The sequence below is a fragment of the Taudactylus pleione genome, unplaced genomic scaffold, assembly GCF_031769625.1.
Source record: "Taudactylus pleione unplaced genomic scaffold, aTauple2 ptg000454l, whole genome shotgun sequence".
In the NCBI taxonomy this organism is placed as follows: Eukaryota; Metazoa; Chordata; class Amphibia; order Anura; family Myobatrachidae; genus Taudactylus; species Taudactylus pleione.
Window position 1 is genome coordinate 10,562,667 of NW_028284856.1, and position 25,837 is coordinate 10,588,503.

At 40.5% G+C, this 25,837-nt stretch overlaps 1 protein-coding gene across 1 annotated transcript; it reads left to right on the forward strand.

Moving 5' to 3' along the window:
- Positions 1 to 2,452: 2,452 nt before the first annotated feature.
- Positions 2,453 to 24,912, forward strand: SMU1 (SMU1 DNA replication regulator and spliceosomal factor). The gene is made up of 12 exons (XM_088448378.1): positions 2,453 to 2,602; positions 3,942 to 4,152; positions 4,946 to 5,098; positions 8,737 to 8,847; positions 11,267 to 11,395; positions 11,652 to 11,771; positions 13,368 to 13,484; positions 13,571 to 13,698; positions 18,590 to 18,716; positions 20,371 to 20,538; positions 23,905 to 24,057; positions 24,726 to 24,912. Exons 1-12 carry the CDS (start codon positions 2,577 to 2,579, stop codon positions 24,822 to 24,824), a joined length of 1,542 nt encoding a protein of 513 aa, XP_088304504.1. The 5' UTR covers positions 2,453 to 2,576; the 3' UTR covers positions 24,825 to 24,912.
- The last annotated feature ends 925 nt before the right edge of the window (positions 24,913 to 25,837 follow it).

Here is a 25,837-nt window from a genome sequence, read left to right on the forward strand (position 1 = left end):
ACAGTATGGTTATAATGAATGTGTTTTAGCTAAATAATTGATGCAGTGGTCATTGTATAATAGGTACACTATATCAGTACCATTCCACAAATAATTGGTCCCAATTAAATGCATCACCTACTTGCTATTCCTGATTTATGGATAGATTGAACCATACTGTTGCATTATTTGATTTAATTTTTCTACAAAATATTTGTGTCTCGCAGATAATATATATATAGGTGTAATAATAAAACAAGGTATCACACAATAACAATAAAAATGTTTTTGACAAAATTATTTCTTTTGTTCATATTAAGAACTTTTGTTCTGATATTTTAACCATTCTCACTATGTTCCCATTGATACTCAATACTTCACTGAAGAGATTGTATATCATTTTAATCTAAATAATTAAAAGTTAATTTTTATTAATACATTAAAGTGCGCCAGCAAAGAGGACATTTCTGTTTCTTCTATTTCTTGTGTATAAGATTTTTTTGTCCTTGGCAGCACACCCCAGGATCTTAAAAATATTGAGATTTATAATTTCTATTTTTGGGGTATACGCACCTCTATAACATTATTTACTGGTGCAGAAGCCTGTCCTGACCCCCTTCCCCTTATTGAAATAATGGATCTCATATTGAGAGTCGACAGCAACTGATTCCAAATGCAAATGTTACACCTAGAATCAACTCCAGACCTTTTGTGGTGCATACACACGGTCAGATTTTTCCTTCAGATCTGAACGATAACGATTTAAAAATCGTTCAGTCGTTCATATCTGGAGGAAAATCTGACAGATCTGTCAGATGAACGATTTGAATGATGCGCGTTCCTGATGGTCAGATAACGATATCTGACATCTGATGTGTTTGCAGTCAGATTTGGACGATTTCCATTCATTTTAATGCAGTCAAAAATCGTTCAATCGTTCAAATCTTTGGTAAAAATCGTTCAAATCGTTCATCTGACAAATCTGACCGTGTGTATGCTCCATTACCTGCTTAATTGATAATGAAATAACGAGGGAATAGCCCACACCTGTCCATGAAATAGCTTTTGAGTTGATAGTCCCATTACTTTTGGCCCCTTAAAAAGTGGGAGGCACATATAGAAACCGTTGTAATTCCTACACCGTTCTCCTGATTTGGATGTAATTACCCTCAAATGAAATCTGAAAGTCTACAGTTAAAGCACATCTTGTTTGTTTCATTTCAAAGCCATTGTGGTGGCGAATAGAGGTCAAAATATGAAAATTCTGTCAATGTCCCAATATTTATGCACCTGACTGTATATATAGATGTATATATTATTTTAAACGTTTATTAGTCTATTATTAGGGGTATTCAATATTGGTGCGATAACAGTTTTTTTGCGTTAATATCGCACTTTTTAACTTTTTTACGTTAATATCACTGGTTTTAGTTTTACACCGTATTCAATTTCAAAGACTTATCGCAGTTTTGAAAAGTGTTTGATAAAAAATGGTGATAACTTTTCACCATTGAATAGGTGTCGAAAAAAAGTGCAGAATTGGGGTTTAGGGGTGCAGGCTTAAAAAAAATAGCCTGCACCCCTGAGATTGACATTTAAAAAAGAACTGTGTCAAAAAAAGTTTAAAAAAAAATAGGGACACCCCAAAAAATTAATTTAAAAATTGGGGTGCAAAAAAAAAAATGGGAAAAAATTGTTAAACAATAGGGAAATAGGTTCAGGGCTATTCTGCAAGTATGCGGCAGATGTTTTCTAGAATAGAATTATAGCGGCATGTGCACAAATGCAGAATTTTTAAAAACTTACTTTAGGGACATCAAAATATGCTAGTACCCATTTTCATGTACCCCAAATTTGATGGGACCACTTAAAAAACCGAAAAAAATAACCTAAGTGCTCTTCTGCATCACTTCTTCAATGTCAGGAAAAAAACACCTGCTGCGGCTATTTAAAGCCCCAACTTTCAATTAAAGGCTAAAACGGGGGTACCCATAGTGTTCCCCCATGTTTTTACAACTTTAGGGGGGTCTTACAATTATTTTAAGGAAAAATTCGTAACTTTACGCAAATCCAACTTCGGAGTTTCCCGTTTTCGTTAATTTGATATTGAATATGGGGATAAGCGGGAGTGCGCACCATACCTTTACGCAGAAAAAAACTCCGATATGAAACGTTAACTTCGCCAGGGAAGTTAACCTTTCATATTGAATACCCCTCAATATGTTTAAGTATAGTTTGCTTAAAAAAATTAAAAAAAACAGAATCATCGGCTATCATCGGTTTCAGAGAACCAATGTTTATATCTAAATAATGTTAAAAACATCGGTACTTCCAATGTTTTCTTTCGATGTCTCATCCCTACTGTGGTGCTACTGTGGGTGCTGTGTATCTAACAGGTGGTAGGAACGAGAGCATCGTTCAGACTCAGAGCGCCCCCTAGCCGCCAAAACTTTACCCCTATACTGTTGGCGGAAGTAACGCTCATCGTGTGAGCCGGCGCACATGTGACGTCACTGTCGTGTACTGGGTCGGGACTGGTGCTGGAGAGAGAGACATAGATCAGTGCAGTGTAGAGAAGCGCAGCAACCGCCGCCGAGATGTCCATCGAGATCGAATCGTCTGAGTAAGTGTGTCTGGGGAACGATAGGACCCGCCACATAGGAAACTGTAACGTGGCCACCTGCAGGCATGGTATTTACATACAGTCAGTAAAACAGCGTATTTGTGACTGATAATGCAGTATAGGTAATGCAACGCCCGAATCCTGCTGGTTACCACATTACTTCCCGTGTTTGGGTTTCCTTTTCCTCGAAACAGGTTTTCTGGTAAAATTGTAAGAAATATGTGCAGATCCGCATGTGCATGTAGGGATAGCTGTACATGTTTGTGTTTACATAGCATCTTCATAATGTCACATTATTATTGTTTATTTTGAATGCTTGAATGCACCATACAATTTCTACAGCGCTATACAGACAAAATATACAGGTAACAGTGCAAACAGGCATATCTAATGTACCATACCTGTAATCTAACATAACAGTGGAACAACACGAAGCAAAACACTGACAATAGGTTGGGCGCGGATGGGGCGGCTCACTATATGGTAATGTCTAAATTCCCGTCACGGAGAGGACCCTGACGTCATCAGCCAGTGTCCAGCGTCATTCCCTACCATCCAAGTGGGCATAGAGGGGGCATATAACCATGTAGCGAGGCGAGCGGACAATTCTTTTCTTTAGGTGGGGACAACTTTCTTCTTTAGGTGGCCTTAATGTGCATGGAACTGCACTTCCGCCCTCACTCGTGTCACTTCCAGGTCCCTAGCATGAAGGTGACATAAGCTCTACCCTCACTATTTCCAGTCGTGGAACGGCGTGTCACAGGAAGTGGAAGGCAGTTCAGCACTCAAGCGGCGATCCAATTAGGTGCAAATTGCTCGTGACGTGACTAAGTGCCTCCTATGTTCCCAAAGTTTTGTGTTATTACTTAGTATTTATAATTGAAGTTATGTAAGGAGGTGCAACCATATAGATCCTTAATGGATAGTATTTGTATAGAAAGAGAAGATTCATCAAAATTAGGTGCACTGGGTTAAATAAGTGAGACAATAAAATACAACGTTTTAAATATAACCTAATTTCTGGTATCCTGCTTTCTATACAAACTATGGCAGTCCCATTCTGGTAATCGATAAAATAAGTCTATTAACCTATAGCATAAATATATAAGACAGTGCTTTACAGATTCAGATTTGTCCCAATCCCAGTGGAGCTTACAGTGTAAATTCTCTATAAGCACATACTATTCATTGACTTACCGTATTTTTTATTTTGACTGTGAGAAGGTACCGGAGTAACTGGGGGAAACCGATTCAAACTCTACATAAAATAGCTCCATGGTTCTTACATATAATTTGTTTAAAGTATCATTGACAAGCTAACCAATGTTTGTTTCCTCAGTGTCATACGTCTTATAATGCAGTACTTAAAAGAAAACAGTTTGCATCGTACATTGGCGACATTGCAAGAGGAAACGACTGTGTCTTTAAACACTGTGGATAGTATAGAGAGCTTTGTGGCGGACATTAACAGCGGGCATTGGGATACTGTGCTGCAGGCTATTCAGTCACTGAAGCTGCCAGACAAGACACTTATTGACCTCTATGAACAGGTAAAGATCTGTTATATACAATTTACATGACTAGTTTGCTATTATTTAATATACTGGTAGCTTTTCTTGGTTTTGCTGGCTGAAATTATTTTGATCTTCACTGAAACCAATTTATGGGAAGTGAATAATTGACATAGCCTACTGTCCTAGTATATGGCCACAGCATACATCTACATATTGTCTAGAGTTTGTTTATTACAGCCAGTAAACCTTAAAACAAATCTTATTTCATTCATTCAGTACTCTTGGCATTCCTTTGACTCTCAGACTAAAGGGTCTATTCCGTTAGCAATGAGGGGGGACATGTTGTCATTGTAAGGTAGTGGAAATGCTGTCAATGGTACCTCATGTGACCCCTCACAGCACGATCTCACCCTGGACTTATGTATGTTTGTACGCAGCCCTAAGGGGCTGTGAACAAAAATCATTTAGTCCGTGCGTATCGTAAGTGTGGCGTATATCTGCACTTACATGCGAGGAGACTCACTTCTAATTGAACTGACCCCATAGTTTGTGGTAAGTGTAAAGCTTATTAATGAAGCGCTTTAGTTGGATGCAATTTGTGCTCAGATGTTTGTTACCACTAACTGGTTATATTGGCTAGAGACTTCAACACAGGGCGAAATGTTGCTTTGTGAGGTTAATCTTAATGGACTTATTATTTATTTAGTTATTTTTTACAGACCATATAAACTGTGCTGAACTTGGTTTTTTTTTTTTTTTTTTTTTAAATATATTACAGTATATATACAATAATATACTATTTGCTAAATGTTACTTTTTTACATTACAGGTTGTATTGGAATTGATTGAGCTCCGTGAGTTGGGAGCTGCCAGATCCCTTCTGAGACAGACTGACCCAATGATCATGTTAAAACAGACCCAGCCTGAGAGATACATTCACCTTGAAAACCTCTTGGCACGATCCTATTTTGACCCTCGTGAGGTATGTTTGTTTTTTTACATTGTTTTTGTCATTTATTTTTTTCCATAGATTATAATCTTACACTCGGATCTCCTACCTCTGTGTTTTAATTACCCAAGAAGTAGTGATTTGGCACTTTGCTGTGTCCAGACTGCGCCCAGTTAATATTTAAGCATAATTGTCAATGTTAGATATAGGACTTGGAAGCTGAGCAGTTGAAAGGCTTGTAGGTTTTGTAATTTTAATTAATCTCTTTAATTGATGGACCATCTGTCCAGAGTGTGAGATGTCTAGGGAAGTCCCACCAAATGTTTTGTAGGGTGCCTTCCTAGTCAATGGTGCCAACTTTGGTTGGATGTTTTAGGGAGAATTCCATGCAATCTTGAAGGAGCCACAAAATACTGTTTAATATGAACACTCAATGAGCTTTTGCCATGTCATTTCTAGTCCTGCTGAAAGTCTTGTTCTCTTTGTTTGATTCCTGAGCCTTTTTTGTCAGAATGTGGTAATATACTGCTGAGATAAGCAACATCTGAGAAACGTGATGTCAGTGCTCGTGAGGGCAGCATTCTCTTGTGTAATGTTGTTTTGTCCTGCTGAAAGAGTAGCACAATACTGATCCATTTAACTAGATCTGTGATGGAGAGCAGCCATGAGATACAAACTTCATGTAATTTATATTTTTATAAAAATAAGTTGGTTTATAGTAGTAAATCAATGATTAGTTCCTAGAATGCTCTGCTCCTAGGCTTTCCTCTTACTTTGATTGCTGTCACTTATGTTAGAAAAGTCCTAATCCATTAGCTAGTACAGCACAGTTGACTTCAATCAGAAAGTAAGAGGGCAGTCGAGGAGCAGAGCATTTTGTCCTGGTGGAAGGGGTCACGTTGGATTGTCAATGCCAAGTGTATTCATCATGCAGCCCTCCAGTTGCTGTAAAAGTACACATCCCAGTATGCCTTTGCCCTAGTTTTGCTATTAAAGCAAGCTAAATCTGGCACGGCATGCTGAGATGTGTAGTTCCACAGCAGTGGCGGGCCGCATTTTGAATATCCCTAGTCTATGCTTTTATCTCCTAACAGACACCCTCACCTCTGTCACTTGCCTCTGCCATGAGTTATGTGAACTTTAGTCCCCTAGAGTGAGGATCTTTACTACTGTAGTCCCTGCAGTTTCACCTGGGTATCACAGAGTAATGAACACAAAAGGATAAATGATGACCATGCATCACTGAGATACTTGGAGAGCGCTGCTCCTTTTTGCATGAGTAGGACCCAACATTAGCAGAGAAGCTGGTGTGGGATTCTAAGCCTCCCTCCTTAGACATGCCCATCGGCAGAAATGGTTAAATAGGTCCTGTCAGGCAAGAAACAATTGAATTCCCTCCTACATTTGGATGGCTGGAGTGAACGCCAGACTTATTGGTCTTTCATGGGGTACAGCATTTGCAAACTTTGCCGCTGAGTTGGGGCTGATAGATGTGTGGAGGCTGTGACAACCAGACTTTGTACAATACTCCTGTCTTTCCACCTCCTGCCATGTGTCTCTAGAATAGACTTGGCACTAATTTACAGGCAGTTAGTACTCTTGGTTAAGTAGTTGCTGTATCAGTCTCCTTCTACCACTCTTCCCTCATGCTAACCCTAAACCTTAGTATAGATTAAGGGCAAACCTTCTGGAGATATATTTAATCTGGGAGGATTACTTTAGATCCCAACGTGCCTTCAAGGCTTTTCTTTGAAGTTCTAATAAAAATGGTGGCAAAATGAAAGACATTTTCCAGAAAGGTGAAGGGAGACCTGAAAACAAAATGCAGAGAGAGAGCAAATCTATAACTTCATACATATATTGTCGCCATTCATCATGGCTAGAATGTTGACAAAATGTTCCTGGTGGCCTAGTGGTGTCATACCTAGTTCGGCTGCTCCGGCGGTGTCTTACGGAACTGTTGGTCAGCTGATGAGGACTTCCGGCTGATGCTGTGGTGCTTTCGGTGGTGGGTATGCCTAACCCTCCCATTCTCTTAGTGCCTAACTGTACAATGCTGCAGCCTAAACCTAACCCTCTGGTCCCTGTCATAATTTCACATGTCATTGTGAACATGTCGACATTCAGCAGATGCAGACATTTTGCATGTGGACATTTAGACAATATCGAAATCATAACAATTATTATTAAGTTTATTCCTCAGTAGCATTGTATGACACAGTGGACATAGATGGGATTTCCCGGCTTCCAATATCAGAGGCTAATAAAATTATGATGGGCTCTTTTATGTTGGAGGAAATACCTCTATCCCAAATATGAAGGTGCTGGAACGGATAGTATTCCAATAGAATTATATGAGCAGTATAGAGCATTTTTTGTTCCTAAACTCTTGGATACATTTATTGCAAGTTACTCACTCAGTCTACGTCTGCGGCCTTAATCGTGGTGCCCCTAAAATCAGAAAAATAATTATCTTCAAATGTGAAAATCTTTGCCGAAATCCTCCCAACCAGACTTAGGGCCTGATTCAGAAACGGGCACTAATGCCGCCACTGCTGCCAATTTGTACACAGCGGCTGTGTGAAGATATGCAAATGATGCCGGGGCACTGCAACACAGCTTTTAAACGTGATATATCTATGCATTTTGTATACTGTGGCACAGGACTGTTTATTAAATATCACTACTCCCGGTGACAGTAGGTTGTTTGAAATTAGTGCCTAGCACCATTAATTAATTTGAAAATGCTGCCACAGCATGGGGGTTAACCCCTTCAGTGCCGTAGCTGCAATCTTCGCCATGTGGGCCGGGTCATAATACACTGACCATTTCACCTCAATAAGTAGTTATGCAGTGTCAAACCAATTTCACTGATAATATTAATAAGCAAAGTTTATCTGCACTATATTGTACAATATGATGGTATTTTGTATTTACACATGTCTGGTATTTGTATACTTGCAATAAGTATATATGAGAGGGTAATTTAATGTTTTATTGTTGTGAAAAACAACATTTCACTAAGCATTAATCTGAAAAAAAGGAGAACTCTCAGAGAAGGTTTGCAGTGTCAGTCTGCTCTGACAGCCCATAGCTGTATTCATGTAAAAGCAGTGGGAAGGGAGCGCCTGATTCCAGAACTAGGTTAAAAGCAAAGGGAAGATTTTGTCATCGATAGTGAATCCCCCCAAAAAAATTGTCCTGTAGTTATAAGAAGAGCTGTAATGACAGAACATACCACACATAAGATTGTATTTATCATTATTATTTATACAGAAATTCCCACCACCAATTTTATTATGTAATAAGATCAATTATAAAATGAACTTATACATTGCTTAAGATGAATTCTGAAAACAAAAGCCCAAAGATTGAATAGTGGAGTTGAGCCTGTGAGCAGTTAATGACGCGCATGTAAGACCAGAGAGATTTGTGGGTACTCTGGTTTCTGTTCAATTGAAGAAAGGTGAATGGGGCTGGACATAATGCCAACTAAAATTGGTTTCAGGAAATACTGATCTCTATAGAGAAGTGCAAAGAAGCTGCCTTTATTCTTTGCAAAGAGAAGCTTATTAGACCACATTAAGATGGCTTATCTGACTACAGATGTAGCTATGTTTCCTTGTGAAGACCTCGCTTTTCTGATTGAATGATTGAAATGTTTCGCACAGGCATACCCAGATGGCAGTAGCAAGGAGAAAAGGAGAGCAGCGATAGCACAAGCTCTTGCTGGAGAAGTGAGTGTGGTACCGCCTTCTCGTCTCATGGCGCTGTTGGGACAGGTAATGACATATCATTAGCTTAATTTGATAGCCATGTATTTTATAAAACTTTACTTGCAACAACAGATATGCTTCAAAGTGTACATTTAAATGTAACATATACGGTATGCATAGTCTATTAACTCCAACACGCTACCATCAGAATAATGACATGTAAGGTGGCTACGCTTTACATCCGATATCATTTATGGCAGCTGGTTATGTCAGTGGGGAACCAATTAAACTGCCAGGAACCAATATTAATAGTTTCTGTTCAACCAATCCTGTACACTGACAATGAACATTACAACAATTCTCGCCATTGATCCTGTGACATTACAATAGTGAGGTTTTCTGGGATTTCCCTGCATGATGAAATGCCCAGGTGCTCGGATACAGGTCTTCTCTGCCTGTCACATTGATAGATTATATTTTACTGGGATAAAGAGATGACATAAAATATGCTGGCAGTAGGTGAGACCTAAGAATATTAATTTATTTTTCTGGGACATACAGTGCCTTGCAAAAGTATTCACCCCCTTGGCTTTTTACCTTTTTTGTTACATTACAACCTGTAATTTATTATTTATTTTTTTTAATCTGAATTTTATGTGATGGGTCTGCATAAAATAGTCTTAATTTGGTGAAGTGAAATGAGAAAAATATATATATAAAAAAAGAATATTTATAAATAAAATTCAGAATTTGGCATGTGCATATGTAATCACCCCCTTTGCTATGAAGCCCCTCAAAAGTTCTGGTTCAACCAATTACTTTCAGTAGTCACATAATTAGTGAAATGAAGTTCACCTGTGTGAAATATAGGTGTCACATGATCTGTCAGTATAAACACACCTTTTCTGAAAGGCCCCAGAGGCTGCAACACCACTAAGCAAGAGGCATCAAACCATGAAGACCAAGGAGCTCTCCAAACAAGTCAGGGACAAAGTTGTTGAGAAGTACAATTCTAGGTTGGGTTATAAAAAAAAAAAATATCCAAATCTTTGATGATCCCACGGGGCACCATCAAATCCATCATCATCAAATGGAAAGAACATGGTACCACAACAAACCTGCCAAGAGAGGGCCACCCACCAAAACTCACAGACCGGGCAAGGAGGGCATTACAGAGAGGCAGCACAGAGACCAAAGGTAACCCTGAAGGAGTTCCACAGCAGAGACTGGTGCATCTGTGCATGTGACCACAATAAGCCGTACACTCCATAGAGCTGGGCTTTATGGAAGAGTGGCCAGAAAAAAGCCATTACTTAGTGATAAAAATAAGAAGACACGATTTGAGTTTCCAAAAAGGCATGTGGGTGACTCCCCAAATGTATGGAGGACGGTGCTCTGGTCAGATGAGACTAAAATTGAACTTTTCGGACACCAAGGAAAACGCTGTGTCTGGCGCGCCGCAAACCCAACATCACTAAGAACACCATCCCCACAGTGAAACATGGTGGTGGCAGCATCATGCTGTGGGGATGTTTTACAGCAGCAGGGACTGGGAAACTGATTTGAGTCGAGGGAAAGATGGATGGTGCTAAATACAGGGATATTCTTGAGCAAAACCTGTTTGTCTGCCTGTGGTTTGAGACTGGGACGGAGGTTCATCTTCCAGCAGGACAATGACCCCAAGCATACTGCTAAAGCAACACTCGAGTTGTTTAAGGGGAAACATTTAAATGTGTTGGAATGGCCTAGTCAAAGCCCAGATCTCAATCCAATTGAGAATCTGTGGTCAGACTTGAAGATTGGTGTTCACAAGTGGAAAACCATCTAACATGAAGGAGCTGGAGCAGTTTTGCCTTGAGGAATGGGCAAAAATCCCAGGTGCAAGATGTGGCAAGCTCATAGAGACTTATCCAAAGCGACTTGCAGCTGTAATTGCCGCAAAAGGTGGCTCGACAAAGTACTGACTTTCGGGGGTGAATAGTTCTGCACGCTGAAGTTTTCTGTTATGTTGTCCTAAATGTGGGGTTTTTTTATATTGTGAATCAAACAACAACTTCACAGTTGTAGGCATGTTCTGTGAATGAAATGATGCACACCTTCAAACAATCCATTTTAATTCCAGGTTGTGAGGAAACAAAACATGAAAAATGCAAGGGGGGGTGAACACTTGTGCAAGGCACTGTCTAATGGCTTCATAACTAGCTGGGTATACAGAGTTATCCAATAATAATTTTATAATAAACTATGCAGTGTGTTTCGGTGAAGAAGGTATGCATGGTCCCTGCCATAAAGGTGTTAAATGTCTGTGACTTTAAACTTCTGTACATATAGATATAATATACCAATGGATAATTTTTTTTATGTGCTTTATCATAATAGAGTTATTTGCTTCACTCTTATCTGAGTTATCTAAAGTTATGAAGAATTGTGACTTGGATCTTTATTTTAATAATGAGTCACCATCTTACTGCTTTTCCCTTCTCAGGCTTTAAAGTGGCAGCAGCATCAAGGACTTCTGCCTCCAGGAATGACCATTGATTTGTTCCGCGGTAAAGCAGCTGTAAAAGACGTAGAGGAAGAAAAGTTCCCCACCCAGCTGAGCAGGCTTATTAAGGTACAACTTGTCCTCCTGGTCTCACCATTCATTTTCCAGGGATGTTATACATGGAACTGACATTGAGGACATGGACTGGGCTGGAGTAGCTAAACAATATTCCCACTTGTGCTTTGAACAAAGAATAGCATAAATACAGTAACAATACATAGTTTATAAATGTGGGAATATTATTCATGTTTGTCTTTATATATGGTTTTAAATGCTTTGTTCTATTTTACACAGTTTTTATATATATATTTTATTCATTCAACAGTTTGGTCAGAAGTCCCACGTAGAATGTGCCCGCTTTTCACCCGATGGGCAGTATTTGGTGACAGGATCTGTAGATGGATTTATTGAGGTGTGGAACTTCACAACAGGAAAAATCAGAAAGGCAAGTACTAACAATTCTACGAAGTAGTTTGCTCTGACAAGGCCGTTCACATTATCAGAATTTCCCTGTCCACCCAAATATCATTGGATCATATCATTCATATTTAAATTCAGATTAAATAATTCCCTGTTACAGTATTCACTGTAAGGGCCGCCCCTAAAAGGGTGGCTAGCTAATTAAGGCACCCCCGAAAAGGGGGCGTGGCCTTGAGACACGCCCTCTTTTCATCACTGTAGGGGACAGCCCCCATGCTCTCCCTGCATTGTGAATAGAAGCTGATTCTTTCACTATATATACGTATGTATTTTAGTGTCAGAATTAAGAGGTTTATCGTGTAGACCTCCATTCATGGGATTTCACCTAGATGGAGCAGTGTTGTGTATACTGTCATCTTTCAATATAAAGTAGTGTCAACTTTCTGTTCTTATCAGAGGATTGGATTACCAACTATGCTAATTGGGCAAAACAATTGATCAGGGTCAGGTGCCTGTGTTATACTGGTTGGTTCTCACACGATAAATCTTAGTATTCTTACAACATCTAAGGAAAAGTGATAGTTTACTTATTCCTTATGACGTTAAAAAAAGAAGTTGGCCAGCAACCAGGCAGGCTACAGCCAAATGGATTAGGACAACAATTTAGCAGGCATATGAGGGGGCTGAATGACCTATCCCAGCTAGGATCTCCGCTCATTCCACTCGCTTGGTTGGAACTTCGTGGGCAGCGCAGCATGGAACTTCCATGGAATAGTTATGTAGAGCAGCTACATGGTCATACATTCACCAGATGTTACAGATTTCATGATTTTGCGTTTAGGGATGTTTCTTTTGGACGCAAAGTTCTGTGTTTAGCCAACTGATTAGTTCATCCTCATGGTCAAGAGTGTCCCTCAGATGGAGGGAGGAGAAAATAACATTTTTGGCACTTACCATTAAATCTTTTTTCTGAGTCCATCTGGGGGACACTACGAGCCCTCCCTTATTGGGTTGTGTGTGAGTGAAGGTTACAATCCTGTCCCATCTGGGGGACACTACGAGCCCTCCCTTATTGGATTGTGTGTGTGTGTGAGAAGGATGCAATCCTGTCCCATCTGGGGGACACTACGAGCCCTCCCTTATTGGATTGTGTGTGTGTGTGAGAAGGATGCAATCCTGTCCCATCTGGGGGACACTACGAGCCCTCCCTTATTGGGTTGTGTGTGTGTGTGTGTAGGATGCAATCCTGTCCCATCTGGGGGACACTACGAGCCCTCCCTTATTGGGTTGTGTGTGTGTGTGTGTGTGTGTAGGATGCAATCCTGTCCCATTTGGGGGACACTACGAGCCCTCCCTTATTGGGTTGTGTGTGTGTGAGTGAAGGATGCAATCCTGTCCCATCTGGGGGACACTATGAGCCCTCCCTTATTGGATTGTGTGTGTGTGTGTGTGAGAAGGATGCAATCAACCCTCACTACACCCCATGGTCAAGAGGGTCCCCCAGATGGACTTGGAGAAAGGTAAAAATCTTAATGAGGACTTAATATAAAAATGTATACTGTGCAGTAAACTTTTTATTTTAAACAGTCTTGCAGTTTCCTCACATATTTTGTCTTTGTAGGACTTGAAGTACCAGGCTCAAGATAACTTCATGATGATGGATGATGCTGTGTTATGTATGTGCTTTAGCAGGGACACTGAAATGTTAGCTACAGGAGCACAAGATGGCAAAATTAAGGTATGGATTTGATCCAGAGGAACTTATCTTTGGCAGAATACTTTAAACATAAAGGTTTCGTGAAAATAATTTTATGTCTTCCAAAGGTGTGGAAGATTCAGAGCGGACAGTGTTTGAGGCGGTTTGAACGTGCACACAGTAAAGGTGTCACGTGTCTTAGTTTCTCCAAAGACAGCAGTCAGATCCTCAGCGCTTCCTTTGACCAGACTATCCGGTAAGAGAACCATTATGATGGGTGTGTAAGACCCCAATATTTTAGTAAAAGAAAAAAGTCTGCCATCTTTCTCAAAATATTCACACCAATTTTGTAGATTACTCTGTATGAATTGGTTACTCTGAGAATAAGTGTTTTTATTCTAGGGTTTCTGAATATTTTGGGGCCTAAGTATCAAGCCGTTTTTTACTTAAAACTATGCAGACTGCATAATTTTATGTAGTGAACCTATGTACTAAAAGCACAATGCAGTTGATTTCACAGAAACCTCCAGCAAAGTGCTAATTGGCACTGCAGATTGCAGCCCCATTATTATCAATGGGGACTACGATCTGACTCCTATGTACTAAGCTCTAAAAAGTGAAGCTTTTCGAAGTTTAGCCCCGGTAATTTAAATAATCTTCAGATGGTGTAAACTGCCGTCAGCCCATGGAGGCTCCAGGTGCAGGAGAGAGATCTTTCGATTATTAGTACATAGACCCCATAGTCTTTATATTGAGTACTATCTAGTTAATTAAAGTTTAGTGGACACAGCATTTTTAACCAGTAATTTAAAATATTCTCTTAATTAAGGTTGAGTGCCACTTTGTCCTCTCATTTTAATCTTGAGTTCCTTTAGTGGTGATCATATTGAGAAACTGTAGCTTAGCTCCCCAGTTCCATTGTGACAGATGCATTTTTGCTATGTGCTGGTTAATTGACAATAAACCTGTTTTCTCCTTTCATCCCCCTGGGGGGGGATACTGCCTACCATAGGGTGTAGATAGAGGGTTCTATGAGGAGAGTGTATCAAACTAAACCTGTTTGTAGCTAGAACCTCCCCTTTACATCTCATCAGCCCCAAAGGAGCCGATACCATCAGTTTGCCTTATGTGCCATCCTTAAGCTTCTGAAGCAGGTTTGTGAGTTTTTCCATTTTTTTTTTTTTTCTTTTAAAATTTTACTACTTCTAGTTTTTGCTGAGCTCAAGAACCTTGGTTCTTGGAGAACGGGTATCCCAGTCTCTGACGCGTTGAGGTCTGAGTGACTGTGGTTGGTTGTGATTCTTGCTGCTGAAACCATGGGACTGCGGAATGCCACCCCGTCTCTTTAACCGCTGCTTTGCTACTGGACCGATTGTGTGAAGCCATGCTAGCTAGTGGCCACTAGAAGATCCAAGATTCTGTGCTGATGACCCAGGAGTTTCAGATTAGGCTCATTGTTAAGCTTACCAAACAACCACCATTGCCATGGTTTAGTGTGGGTGGTGAAGTATATTTTAGTTACCGCAGGGGCTTCCCTTATGCTGGTCTAGGCGGCTGAGTGGGCTAAATAGGCAGCTGAAGAATAGGAAGAACAGGTAGCTTTTGGGTTGAAATCCAGGTCTTCACGATTAAATCTGCTACCCTTGGTGGACTAGACCAGAGGTGCTCTGGTCTATATGGGGTATGCACTCATCGGTGCAGTCCTTGGCTTTTCAAGAATTTCTGCTTTGTTGCACACAGATACACTGTTTTACTTAAAAGCTGCAAAATCTTAAGCCTTTGGAGGCATTACCTTTGTTGGTTCTGTCCTATTTGAAGTTGGATTAGAAACTATTATGGCAGATCCCTGGGCACAAAAGAATACCTTCCTCCTTGTTCAGGATGCTAAACAAAAAGGGACTGCAGCATCGTCCTTTCATGTCCTCTAGGGGGGTTACATCTGTTGTTTTCTGGGAGTTCACCAAAGGTCTATACCAGGCAACCACATGCCCCCCCCAGACCAGTCTGTGGTTTTGGGCCCATTTGCTTCAGTTTTAGGATTATTTGGCCACTTCTTTCTTGGATTGGTGGGTAAGGAGGTATTATAGAAAGAGGATTTTAAATCTATCAGGACCTCCACTCTAATGTTTCTTTTCCTCTTTTGGGAGGGGACTACCGCCTCCTCATGCTTGGAGTGGGCAGTGCCTATTTCCAGGTTAGAGCCCTTTCGTTTGGTCTGGCCACAGCTACCCGGATCCAATGTGATGGTAGCAGTTTTGTGGTAAATGAAGGTGATGATTATTCCGTACCTGGACGACTTGGTGATAAAAAATCAAATTCAACTCACTACTACAGTCCCATCTGAAATTGACAATAGAGACCACGGAGGCACACAGCTATACAAAGTCTCTTCCCTGCATCTTCTGGGTCTCCTCTTCAACAACAGTTCTTTGCTTCAAGAGGACAGAATCTTAACCATTCTGTTATAGGTGTTGGTACTACTGGATTGCAGATGGGTTTCAGTTCTTCAGTGCATGCAGTTACTGGGGAGATTGTTTTGAGGCAGTTCCATTTGCATGTCTCGGAGTAGGTCCCAGGTACTGAGCGTATTGTGGCTTATTTTACCAGATTAGTGAGCCCCTCTTGGGTGAGCCGATACGGTGCTGTTGTGCAGAGCAATTACCTGGTCCTCCATTGTTCTATTCAAGAAATTCTATATGTTTGAGGCTATCTTTGGGTGTAAAGTTATGCCTGGCTTTGGCTGAGCCTACCCTCCTCTAGGGGCAGCATTGGAACGTGCCCATGGTTGTTGGCAGTGTCCCAATATGGATGGAAGAGAAAAGGGGATTTTTGTGATGTTCTATCCATACCCTGAGTCAATCTCTTCATTTACTCTTGTGTTTTGAGCATGATTCTAAGTTCAGTATTTGTGTTTTGGCTCTTCTATGGTCTCTAAGTTTAAACTGATCCTATTGGTTCCTTAAGAGCTAATGGATTGTAGAGAGGAGGTTCTAGTTACAAACAAGTGTAGTTTGATATGCCTGCTCCACATAGCGCCCTCTATACCCCCAGGTTGGCAGTGTCCCAATTCCATCATGACTCTCTCGATCAAGCAATTTGTGTTATCTCGATATGTTAATTGAGCTCCCCTATTTCTCCCGTTTATTTTGATATGTGATGTTTGCAGATGTGTCCTTTCTTACCATTTTTTTCGGCACGTACCAAGCATCTTTTTCACTCACAATGTGCTTCTTATTCACATAATTAAAACGCAGACAAGAAAGAAAATTACATTGCTAGTGTACAATGACCAGTTTGGTGTGCGACATTTGTATATCTGTGCGTGAGTCTGAATCTGTGTAAAAAGGCCTCCGATGTGAGTGGCCGCAACTTTTCCTCACACCAAGTTCAGTTGTGCTTAATCTGCGACTTTGTATGTGTGTCATACCAATTCCTGTGCGGTTAAAGTTGCAGGCTTGACTCTCTGGTACATTGTGAGTACATTATAAGAAAAATATGGTACACTGGTAATCTCTCGGAGCGTCTCATTAGGCATATGGGCACCCGGTAAGTGGGGAGACATCTGTCATTTTCATTAGTTAGAGTAAAGGTCTAGATCAGGGGTCTTCAACATGTGGCCCTCCAGCTGCCGTAGAACTACAGATTCCAGCATACACTAATCATTTAAAATTTTTACACCAGCAAAAACAAACAACACTTTTGTTTTAACTATAAAAAGTATTTTCTGTTTTTCTTTGTCAACTTAAAATTGATTTCTTAAGCTCTGCTTACAGACACTGCCGAACTAGAAAGACAGTATAACCTCATACATTTAATTTGTTTCCTCTCCAGCATATAAGTGTTTATCCATGGAGGGAAATGCACATTTATTTTTGCTTTAAGTGTGGATTTGATCAAATATGTGTTGAAGAGTCTGATACAGAATTATTATAATCATTTTTTTTTTTTATATGGAGCCACAAGGGGTCCACAGGGCCTTACTAAGTGCATAATCTAATGAACAATAAGCAAATGACTTACAGTTCAAAATATTGCAGGACAAGGACATGGTATATAAACATTGCTGCATCGGTGATCATAACACTCAAGTAAGGGTGGGTGCCGTTGTAGGCAGTGTGGAGTGTATGATATAAGTAATGGAAGGAAAAGCACATGAGCGTAGAGGGCCCTGCTTGTGAGAGTTTACATTCCTAAAGGGGAGGGGCAGACAGACAGGGTTGACACAGATGAGGGAGACAGTGAGCAAGGAGCATGGGGCAGTAGGTTAAGGTGAGAGCTGGATGACTTTGATGTAGAAGTGGATCTTGAGAGCCCTTTTGAAGTTTTGTAGAGAGAAGAGTCTGCACGGGCAAAATCTCGGGAGTGGGAGGAAGTAATCAGTTGGCAGGAGAGGCGGTATTCATTTGTGGGAGTGTGAAGGGAGATGAGGTCAAATGTAAATAGGAGATGAATGGGTGAGGACTTGTGAATGTGAGGAGTTCGAATTTAGTTCTGAAGGGCAATGGGAGCCAGCGTGTGGCTTGTAGGAGAAGAGAGGAAGATGTAGTACATTTGGAGAGGACTAAGAGTCAGGCAGCAGCACTGAGGATAGATTTGAGTGGAGAGAGGTGGTATCCAGGGAGGCCAGATAGGAGGAGGTTACAGTAATCCAATCGGGAGATGACCTGTGAGTGGATGAAGGTCTTCGTTGCCTCCGGGGTGAGAGAGAGTCTGATCCTGGATATATTTCTGAGATGGACTGCGATAGGTACTGAATGTGTGGTTTAAAGGAGAAAGAGGTCAAGTTTAATTCAAAGACAACGCACATGGAGGCTAGAGGAGATGGTTGTACTGTCAATAGATAATGAAATTATGGGGTGTGAGGTTATTCGGAGTGTGGGAAGCGCTGGGACAGACAGGAAAAAATAGCAGAGATAAAGTTGTATCTTTTTATTTTTTTATTTGGTCTTTTATGATTGTGTGGTTGAGAATCATGGATGAGAGACGCATCATTGTAACACTATACAGAGAGGTAATTCCCATCACAAACAAATGTGCAGTACTGTCAGGTGGCACAAGCTATATTCAGCTGTAGTAATCTTTAGGTGACCAATTTATGTGATTATTGCATTATTTTTATGTTGCTTTAACTTGAAACTTTGTTACAGAATTCATGGCCTAAAATCTGGTAAAACTCTGAAAGAGTTCAGAGGGCATTCCTCGTTTGTGAATGAGGCAACTTTCACACAGGATGGTCACTACATTCTTAGTGCTTCATCTGATGGCACAGTTAAGGTATGGAAAGTCATTGTGGCGCATGCACCATTGCTCATTCGAATCTTGGTCTTTTTATTGCAGGTGTATGGTGTAATTATTTATCAGGAGCTATGTGTAGGCTGGGCATATTCTAGCATATGTGTGTGTTTTGATATTATGTTTTTATTGATACTTTAACATATTTATCCAGTGATCAATATAAACAACTTTTAACTTTATGGGTTGTAATGATCCATGAGCCTTTATTTTTCATGATTGATTTATTTGTATGTGTTGCTGAGCTGTGACTGGCTTCTGTGCATGACTACTGTAATAGTGTACTTAAATCATGTGCTGATATCTCTCGCCCTTACACAACACAAGATTTTATTTGCCTTTGCCACAGCTACTTAGCGCTATGTTCTCCAGCCCCATATTCCAAACTCCTTTTCCATCTTGGATTTCCCAAAATATATTCTATTTAATTTAATGTGTAATTGGTACCACTGCTTTGGTGCATGAGATTACATTTACCTATGATAAATTATATCCACCATGTCGCAGCCCAGTTTAGTATCCTGCTCTGTGTTAATGGTTTGGGTACAGGATCCCTGTGGTCAGAATCCCGACACCAACATCCCCTTAACCCAACCCTCCCTCCCTGCTGCCTAAACCTACCCTCCACCCTAATGCCTAACCCTCCCCTTAGTACCTAACACTCCAAACCCTCCCCCTAACTCCACTACTTAACGCGGGATGCTTGCGCCCGGATTCTGTCTGATGTTAAACGATTCCGACGTCGGCATCCCCACAGCCGGGATTTAAACTACATCCCGTGTTAACAACCCTACATAGTTTTATGTCATCACCAAGTATGGACACCTGACTTTCAAAGCCATTACTGAAAAAGGGCAGGACCTACTAATATATGTAATATCCCACCAATCATTTCAACCTAATATGAAGGAAAAAAGTGAGTAGTTCTAAATGGAATATATTCAACCTGTTTTCCACACATAGGGGAAAAAACTAAGGTCTAATACTCTCAAATGTTCTATTTAGATTTTGTAAAACCGTTTTAATCCTCTTTTATATCTCGTGAATTGCATCACTAAAATCCATTTACATCATTTGAAAAAGAATCGGATTTGTTCTTTAAGATACCGCGCTGGCACTTGGTATACATGAGAATGTTATACCTCAGGATTCCCTCTTTTATCCATACCAGAAATCGGACTCCAAGGGGGCGATTCAAATGTTAGCGCCGGCGGCTGTCAGTGCTGGCTGCCCAATGGAGCAATTCAATTGTTGCTTTACGCCGCTAAACCCAGTTTAATTGGGCACGACAATTGCGATTAATTAATGGGCACCCAAAAATAATGAACGAATTTCAACATTGGGCGCCGATTAACTACCGTGCCTTAAAAAACAATTGAATCGCCCAATTGTTTTTTTGTTCTTTTACTAAAGATATATGAGAGAGTTTATAACTACAAAATAGTGGCCTATCAAGTGGCAAAATTAATAACTTTATCAGTTGCCCAAAGATTTTTTTTGTTTTTTGTCTTAGTAGTCTTTTGGCATAACTGCTCCACCTCCACAATGCTTTAGTGGTGTGTGTAGGACATTGCTACACAGCACGGTAGACCTTTTACCATGAGTATATTTAATAACTTTTTTGTTTTATCTTTAGGTGTGGAACATGAAGACCACAGAATGCGCCAATACATTTAAATCACTTGGCAGCACAGCTGGCACAGACATCACAGTCAATAGTGTTATTCTCTTGCCGAAGAATCCAGAGCACTTTGTAGTGTGTAACCGATCGAACACTGTTGTTATTATGAACATGCAAGGACAGGTACAGTAACCCCATTTCTCACACTACAAGTCAGTCTCCTCTGTTATCGTGTACACTGAGGACTTGGTTAGAGGTACAGTAACCCCATTTCTCACACTACAAGTCAGTCTCCTCTGTTATCGTGTACACTGAGGACTTGGTTAGAGGTACAGTAACCCCATTTCTCACACTACAAGTCAGTCTCCTCTGTTATTGTGTACACTGAGGACTTGGATAGAGGTACAGTAACCCCATTTCTCACACTACAAGTCAGTCTCCTCTGTTATCGTGTACACTGAGGACTTGGTTAGAGGTACAGTAACCCCATTTCTCACACTACAAGTCAGTCTCCTCTGTTATTGTGTACACTGAGGACTTGGTTAGAGGTACAGTAACCCCATTTCTCACACTACAAGTCAGTCTCCTCTGTTATTGTGTACACTGAGGACTTGGTTAGAGGTACAGTAACCCCATTTCTCACACTACAAGTCAGTCTCCTCTGTTATTGTGTACACTGAGGACTTGGTTAGAGGTACAGTAACCCCATTTCTCACACTGCAAGTCAGTCTCCTCTGTTAGTGTGTACACTGAGGACTTGGTTAGAGGTACAGTAACACCATTTCTCACATTACAAGTCAGTCTCCTCTGTTAGTGTGTACACTGAGGACTTGGTTAGAGGTACAGTAACCCCATTTCTCACATTACAAGTCAGTCTCCTCTATTAGTGTGTACACTGAGGACTTGGATAGAGGTACAGTAACCCCATTTCTCACATTACAAGTCAGTCTCCTCTATTAGTGTGTACACTGAGGACTTGGTTAGAGGTACAGTAACCCCATTTCTCACACTGCAAGTCAATCTCCTCTGTTATTGTGTACACTGAGGACTTGGTTAGAGGTACAGTAACACCATTTCTCACATTACAAGTCAGTCTCCTCTGTTAGTGTGTACACTGAGGACTTGGTTAGAGGTACAGTAATCCATTTCTCACACTGCAAGTCAGTCTCCTCTGTTAGTGTGTACACTGAGGACTTGGTTAGAGGTACAGTAACCCCATTTCTCACATTACAAGTCAGTCTCCTGAGGAATTAGTTAGAACTTTTTATGACTAAAGGAAATTTGCAGCATTAGACTTGCTGAGAAAAGTGTCCCTCACAGGTACATTAATCAGGGTGATTTCACCAATGGGGAGTCTGACATGTAACCACTTTGTGACCATGTCATTAGCAGGTTTTCCACACTGCTGGCTTTTCAGCTTTTATAACTTTGAACTTAGGCTACTGAATCAGGATAAAGCTTCCATTTGGAATGAATAATATTTAATTTATTGCAACTGTAGTGCAGTGGTTTGCAATATTTAGCACCTAGGTACCCCTGGCAGTCCATTTGTGTTATTTGTAGCCCCAACATTTGCAAAGCAATACCTTCACATTACAATTTTATGAAAAAATTTAAATTGACTGTAAGACTATAAACCACATATTCTTTCTTACTAATTAGTCAGGCCCTGTCCAGGAAGTCACATCTCCCCCCCCCCCCCTTCCCCCCCCCTCCAGAGCATGCACAGATGCCTAGCAGCAGCGCACATAGGGGCATATTCAATTAGAAGCGAAAAGACCCGTACTCTTGGCATGCTGGACTTTTCGCAGACATTTCTGGTTTTCCATGCGAAAAAGTATCGCGCTCGTCCCCACTTATCCCCGTATTCAATTACAAATCGTTGAAAACGGAACCCGGTGAATTTGGACCTGGCAAAGTGCTGTCAGATTTGGGGAAAATCAGCCTGACACCCCCCAAAAAAATGCTCTGACATTGGGGATTACTATAGATACCCCTGAATAGCCTTGCCGAAGGTATTTGGGGTACTTAAATGATCTCAATAGCTGCTAATTAGCGCCTTTGCAAAAGTGGTGAAGAATTGGTTTTTTTGCTGAAAATAAGTAGTCAAAGCAAATTTGGGGTACACGAAAATGGGTGCAAGCATATTTTAAAGTTGCTAAAATGAAGTTTTAAAAATCCACCTGCCACAAGCACCAGCAATTTAAAAAACACCTGGGGCATTCTTGGGGACCCCCTGGAGTCCATTTCGCTAGTTTGTCCCCCAACTTTGTACTTTTTCGCCCCATTTTGTAAAGTGATTTTTTGGGGTGTTAAGTAGTTTTGAAACAGTTTTGTGACAGTTTACTTTTTGGGGGGCTGTCCCAAGGGTTCAGAGTGGTTCCCGCAAGTTTGCACCCCAAAACCCCTATTCTGCACTTTTTTTCGAATCCTTTTCGCCTATTCCAATGCATTGACTTTCCGCTCCGGCGATAAGCCTTTGGAATTGCATACGGGGATAAGTTTTCGCCTGACGAAATTACGTTACCGGCGAAACTTTTCCGCAGAAACTGCCTTATCGCACCTATGAATATGCCCCATAGTATTTTTCCTGATATAGGGGAAAAAACAAGCAAGAATTGCATAATGAATAAACCCCAGACATACAAATAATGGAATGTGTGCTTTACTCATGCCATCTAGAGACTGGTGACTAAGGCAGCTAGTTTAGCATTAAAATTCCTTTTTTTGTATTTCCCTAATAGCAAATATAGCACATATATGCACCGAAATCCTTAAGGTAGTAGTGAGAGTAGATAGACCCAGTAGATAGTAGATAGTTGTGTCAGTTTTATATATGTATTTTTATTTCTCTATCTCTGCATGGTGGAATGCTTGTTTCTGGTCATTTTATTAATCTATGCTAAATAGGATACAGATTATACACACTAAAAGTAAATCTATAAATACACAAAGCTCTCCCTTGTTGGGCCAAGGTATGTGTGTATAGACCAATCAGCCTTAACATTGATTATATTGTACCATGGCACCTGTCAAGGGGTGGGATATATTATGAAGCAAGTGAACACTGAGTTCTTGAAGTTGTGTTCAATGGGCAACCGTAAGGTTTTGAGCGAATGCCAAGTTGTGATGGCTGCATAAGGAGCACTACTAAGGATATTACTGAGGGCACAACATAAGGGGCACTGCATAAGGGTCACAAATTCAGGGGGCATTGCAACGGGCTGTAATATAGAGTAGAATTGCATAAGGAGCACTACTACAGAGGGCATTGCATTGGTGTTTATTAATAATATATGCAATTTTGGAAGGTTTACGACTTTTTTTTTTTTTTTTTGTCGCGGCCCACTCACTCGTAGACCTTTGAAAATTCGACCCGGTTGGTATTTTGAGTTTGACATGCCTGTACTAGACTATCCTATATATAGTGTGCAGGTTAGGGGAAAAAAAGTTTGTTTGTAGAAATTGTTTTCCTACTTCATTTACAGATATGGTAAACTGTATACGGTATAGCTGAATGGTGTAATTAGTTCTCTTTATCCCCATCAGATTGTGAGAAGCTTCAGCTCTGGTAAGAGAGAAGGTGGTGACTTTGTGTGCTGTACATTGTCACCCAGGGGAGAGTGGATCTACTGTGTTGGTGAAGATTTTGTGCTTTACTGTTTCAGCACGGTTACTGGGAAGCTGGAGCGAACCTTGACTGTGAGTGATGACTGGTTTCTTTCATGCATTGTTATGTCTTGTACTTGCCCCTATCCTAATTGAGTATCTTGTTCACTGCATTTTTCTAATATACCATTTCTACAAATGTAGATCTTGCTAGTATTCCTCTTACCCTTTGTGTGTGTCTACTGCTGTGCAGGGCTGTCATCAGCTTCAGCTGTACAGTGTAATGTGTTTGCTTATCTACCAGGGAGCAAGACAGCAGGTCTAAAGTAGCAGGATGTGGCTAATCCATAGTACTGCTGTGCTGATATCTGCTCTGTGCAGGCCTGCCAGCATATCAGCCCTGTCCTAATGGTAACTGCTTCTTTGTACAGAAACTGTGTTTCATTTACTGGGCTTTTCAGTAGATGGAGTACAGATTAAGAGGTTATGCTACTCCCAAGGAATAATGTGTGAATAAGCCACTTCTATTTAGAACATCATTTTGCCTTTGCCAATTAAATCCAGATGTTTCCCTGTAGTTTATTTAATTGTCTTTTCATACAGTATATATGTCATCGAACCAAGATAAACTCAAGGAATAGTTGCTACAAGATTCCTAACAGGATTTAAAACGAGAGTTAACACTATATAAACTGTAGCTGGAAGCAAGATGTGGAAATTAGCAGTTATAGTAAATACTTACACTATGTTTATTCCTCTAGGTACATGAGAAAGATGTCATTGGAATTGCTCATCACCCTCATCAGAATCTGATTGGCACCTACAGTGAAGACGGCCTTCTCAAGCTTTGGAAACCATAGTAGCACAATACACCCCTTTTTTCCAGTGGTGGGAACAGAATGTTTTCGTGGCAGTACTATTAATAAAATGTTTTAGTTTTTTTTTAAAGTCAATATAGTGTGAATATTCCAGCTATATTTTATGTCTGCATTTACAGGAAAACCGTATTTCATTAGCTATTTACCACTGTTGGCCCAGTTCTAGAAAAAAAAAAATAGGAACAATGATTAGCCAGCCTGTTACTCATTGCATACATGCTTTCAAGTGGCAAAAGATATGTGACCTATAAATATAAATAATTCCAGTTCATCAATTATAATTCCTTTGTGTGTGTATAAAAATAAGAAGAGCCTCAGAAACGATGAAAGGTACAGATGTGTCCTCCTCGGCACGCCTGGTCCCATGAGTGCTAGTGCCGAGAGTATTTTTTGGTGAAAGTGTGTCTAAGATTCAGTGTGATTAGGATGCACCAGGAGACTGTGCTGAGTTATTTGATATGTGACCCTTGTATATCTGTCTGCAGTCTCTATCAGCATGTGATATGCTACAAGGCAGCAGCCACAGCTTTTTTCTACGCAAAGTTCCGTTTACAGACTCTGTCACAAACTGATTTACAAGTGTCGCATATCTAATTAATCAGCACAGTCTCGTGGTACATCCTGGCCGCATATCATTGTGATTTAGACAAAAAAAGACGCCCGGCGCATGCAGAGTAGCACAGGACCTGGTGGCTCACTCACACTAGGCATATTGTGGCAAATTGAGGCTAGATATGAGAGGACACATCTGTATATGGGGATGAGAAGGGGGAGGGAATGCCATAATATAAAGGGCACATCGCAAGGAAAAGATCAGTGAGGAACAAGCTAAAAAGTAAAGGTTAAAGTATCAGAAGAGAGGCCTGCACCTTAGGCTTTCTTCCCAATCTGCCTGATCAACCACCAAGCCAATGAAAGTCACAGTGAGAATGCTCTGTCCAAATATTGAGGATATTTTTATAGAATCACATTCTGCCAAGTTTATACATTTTCTG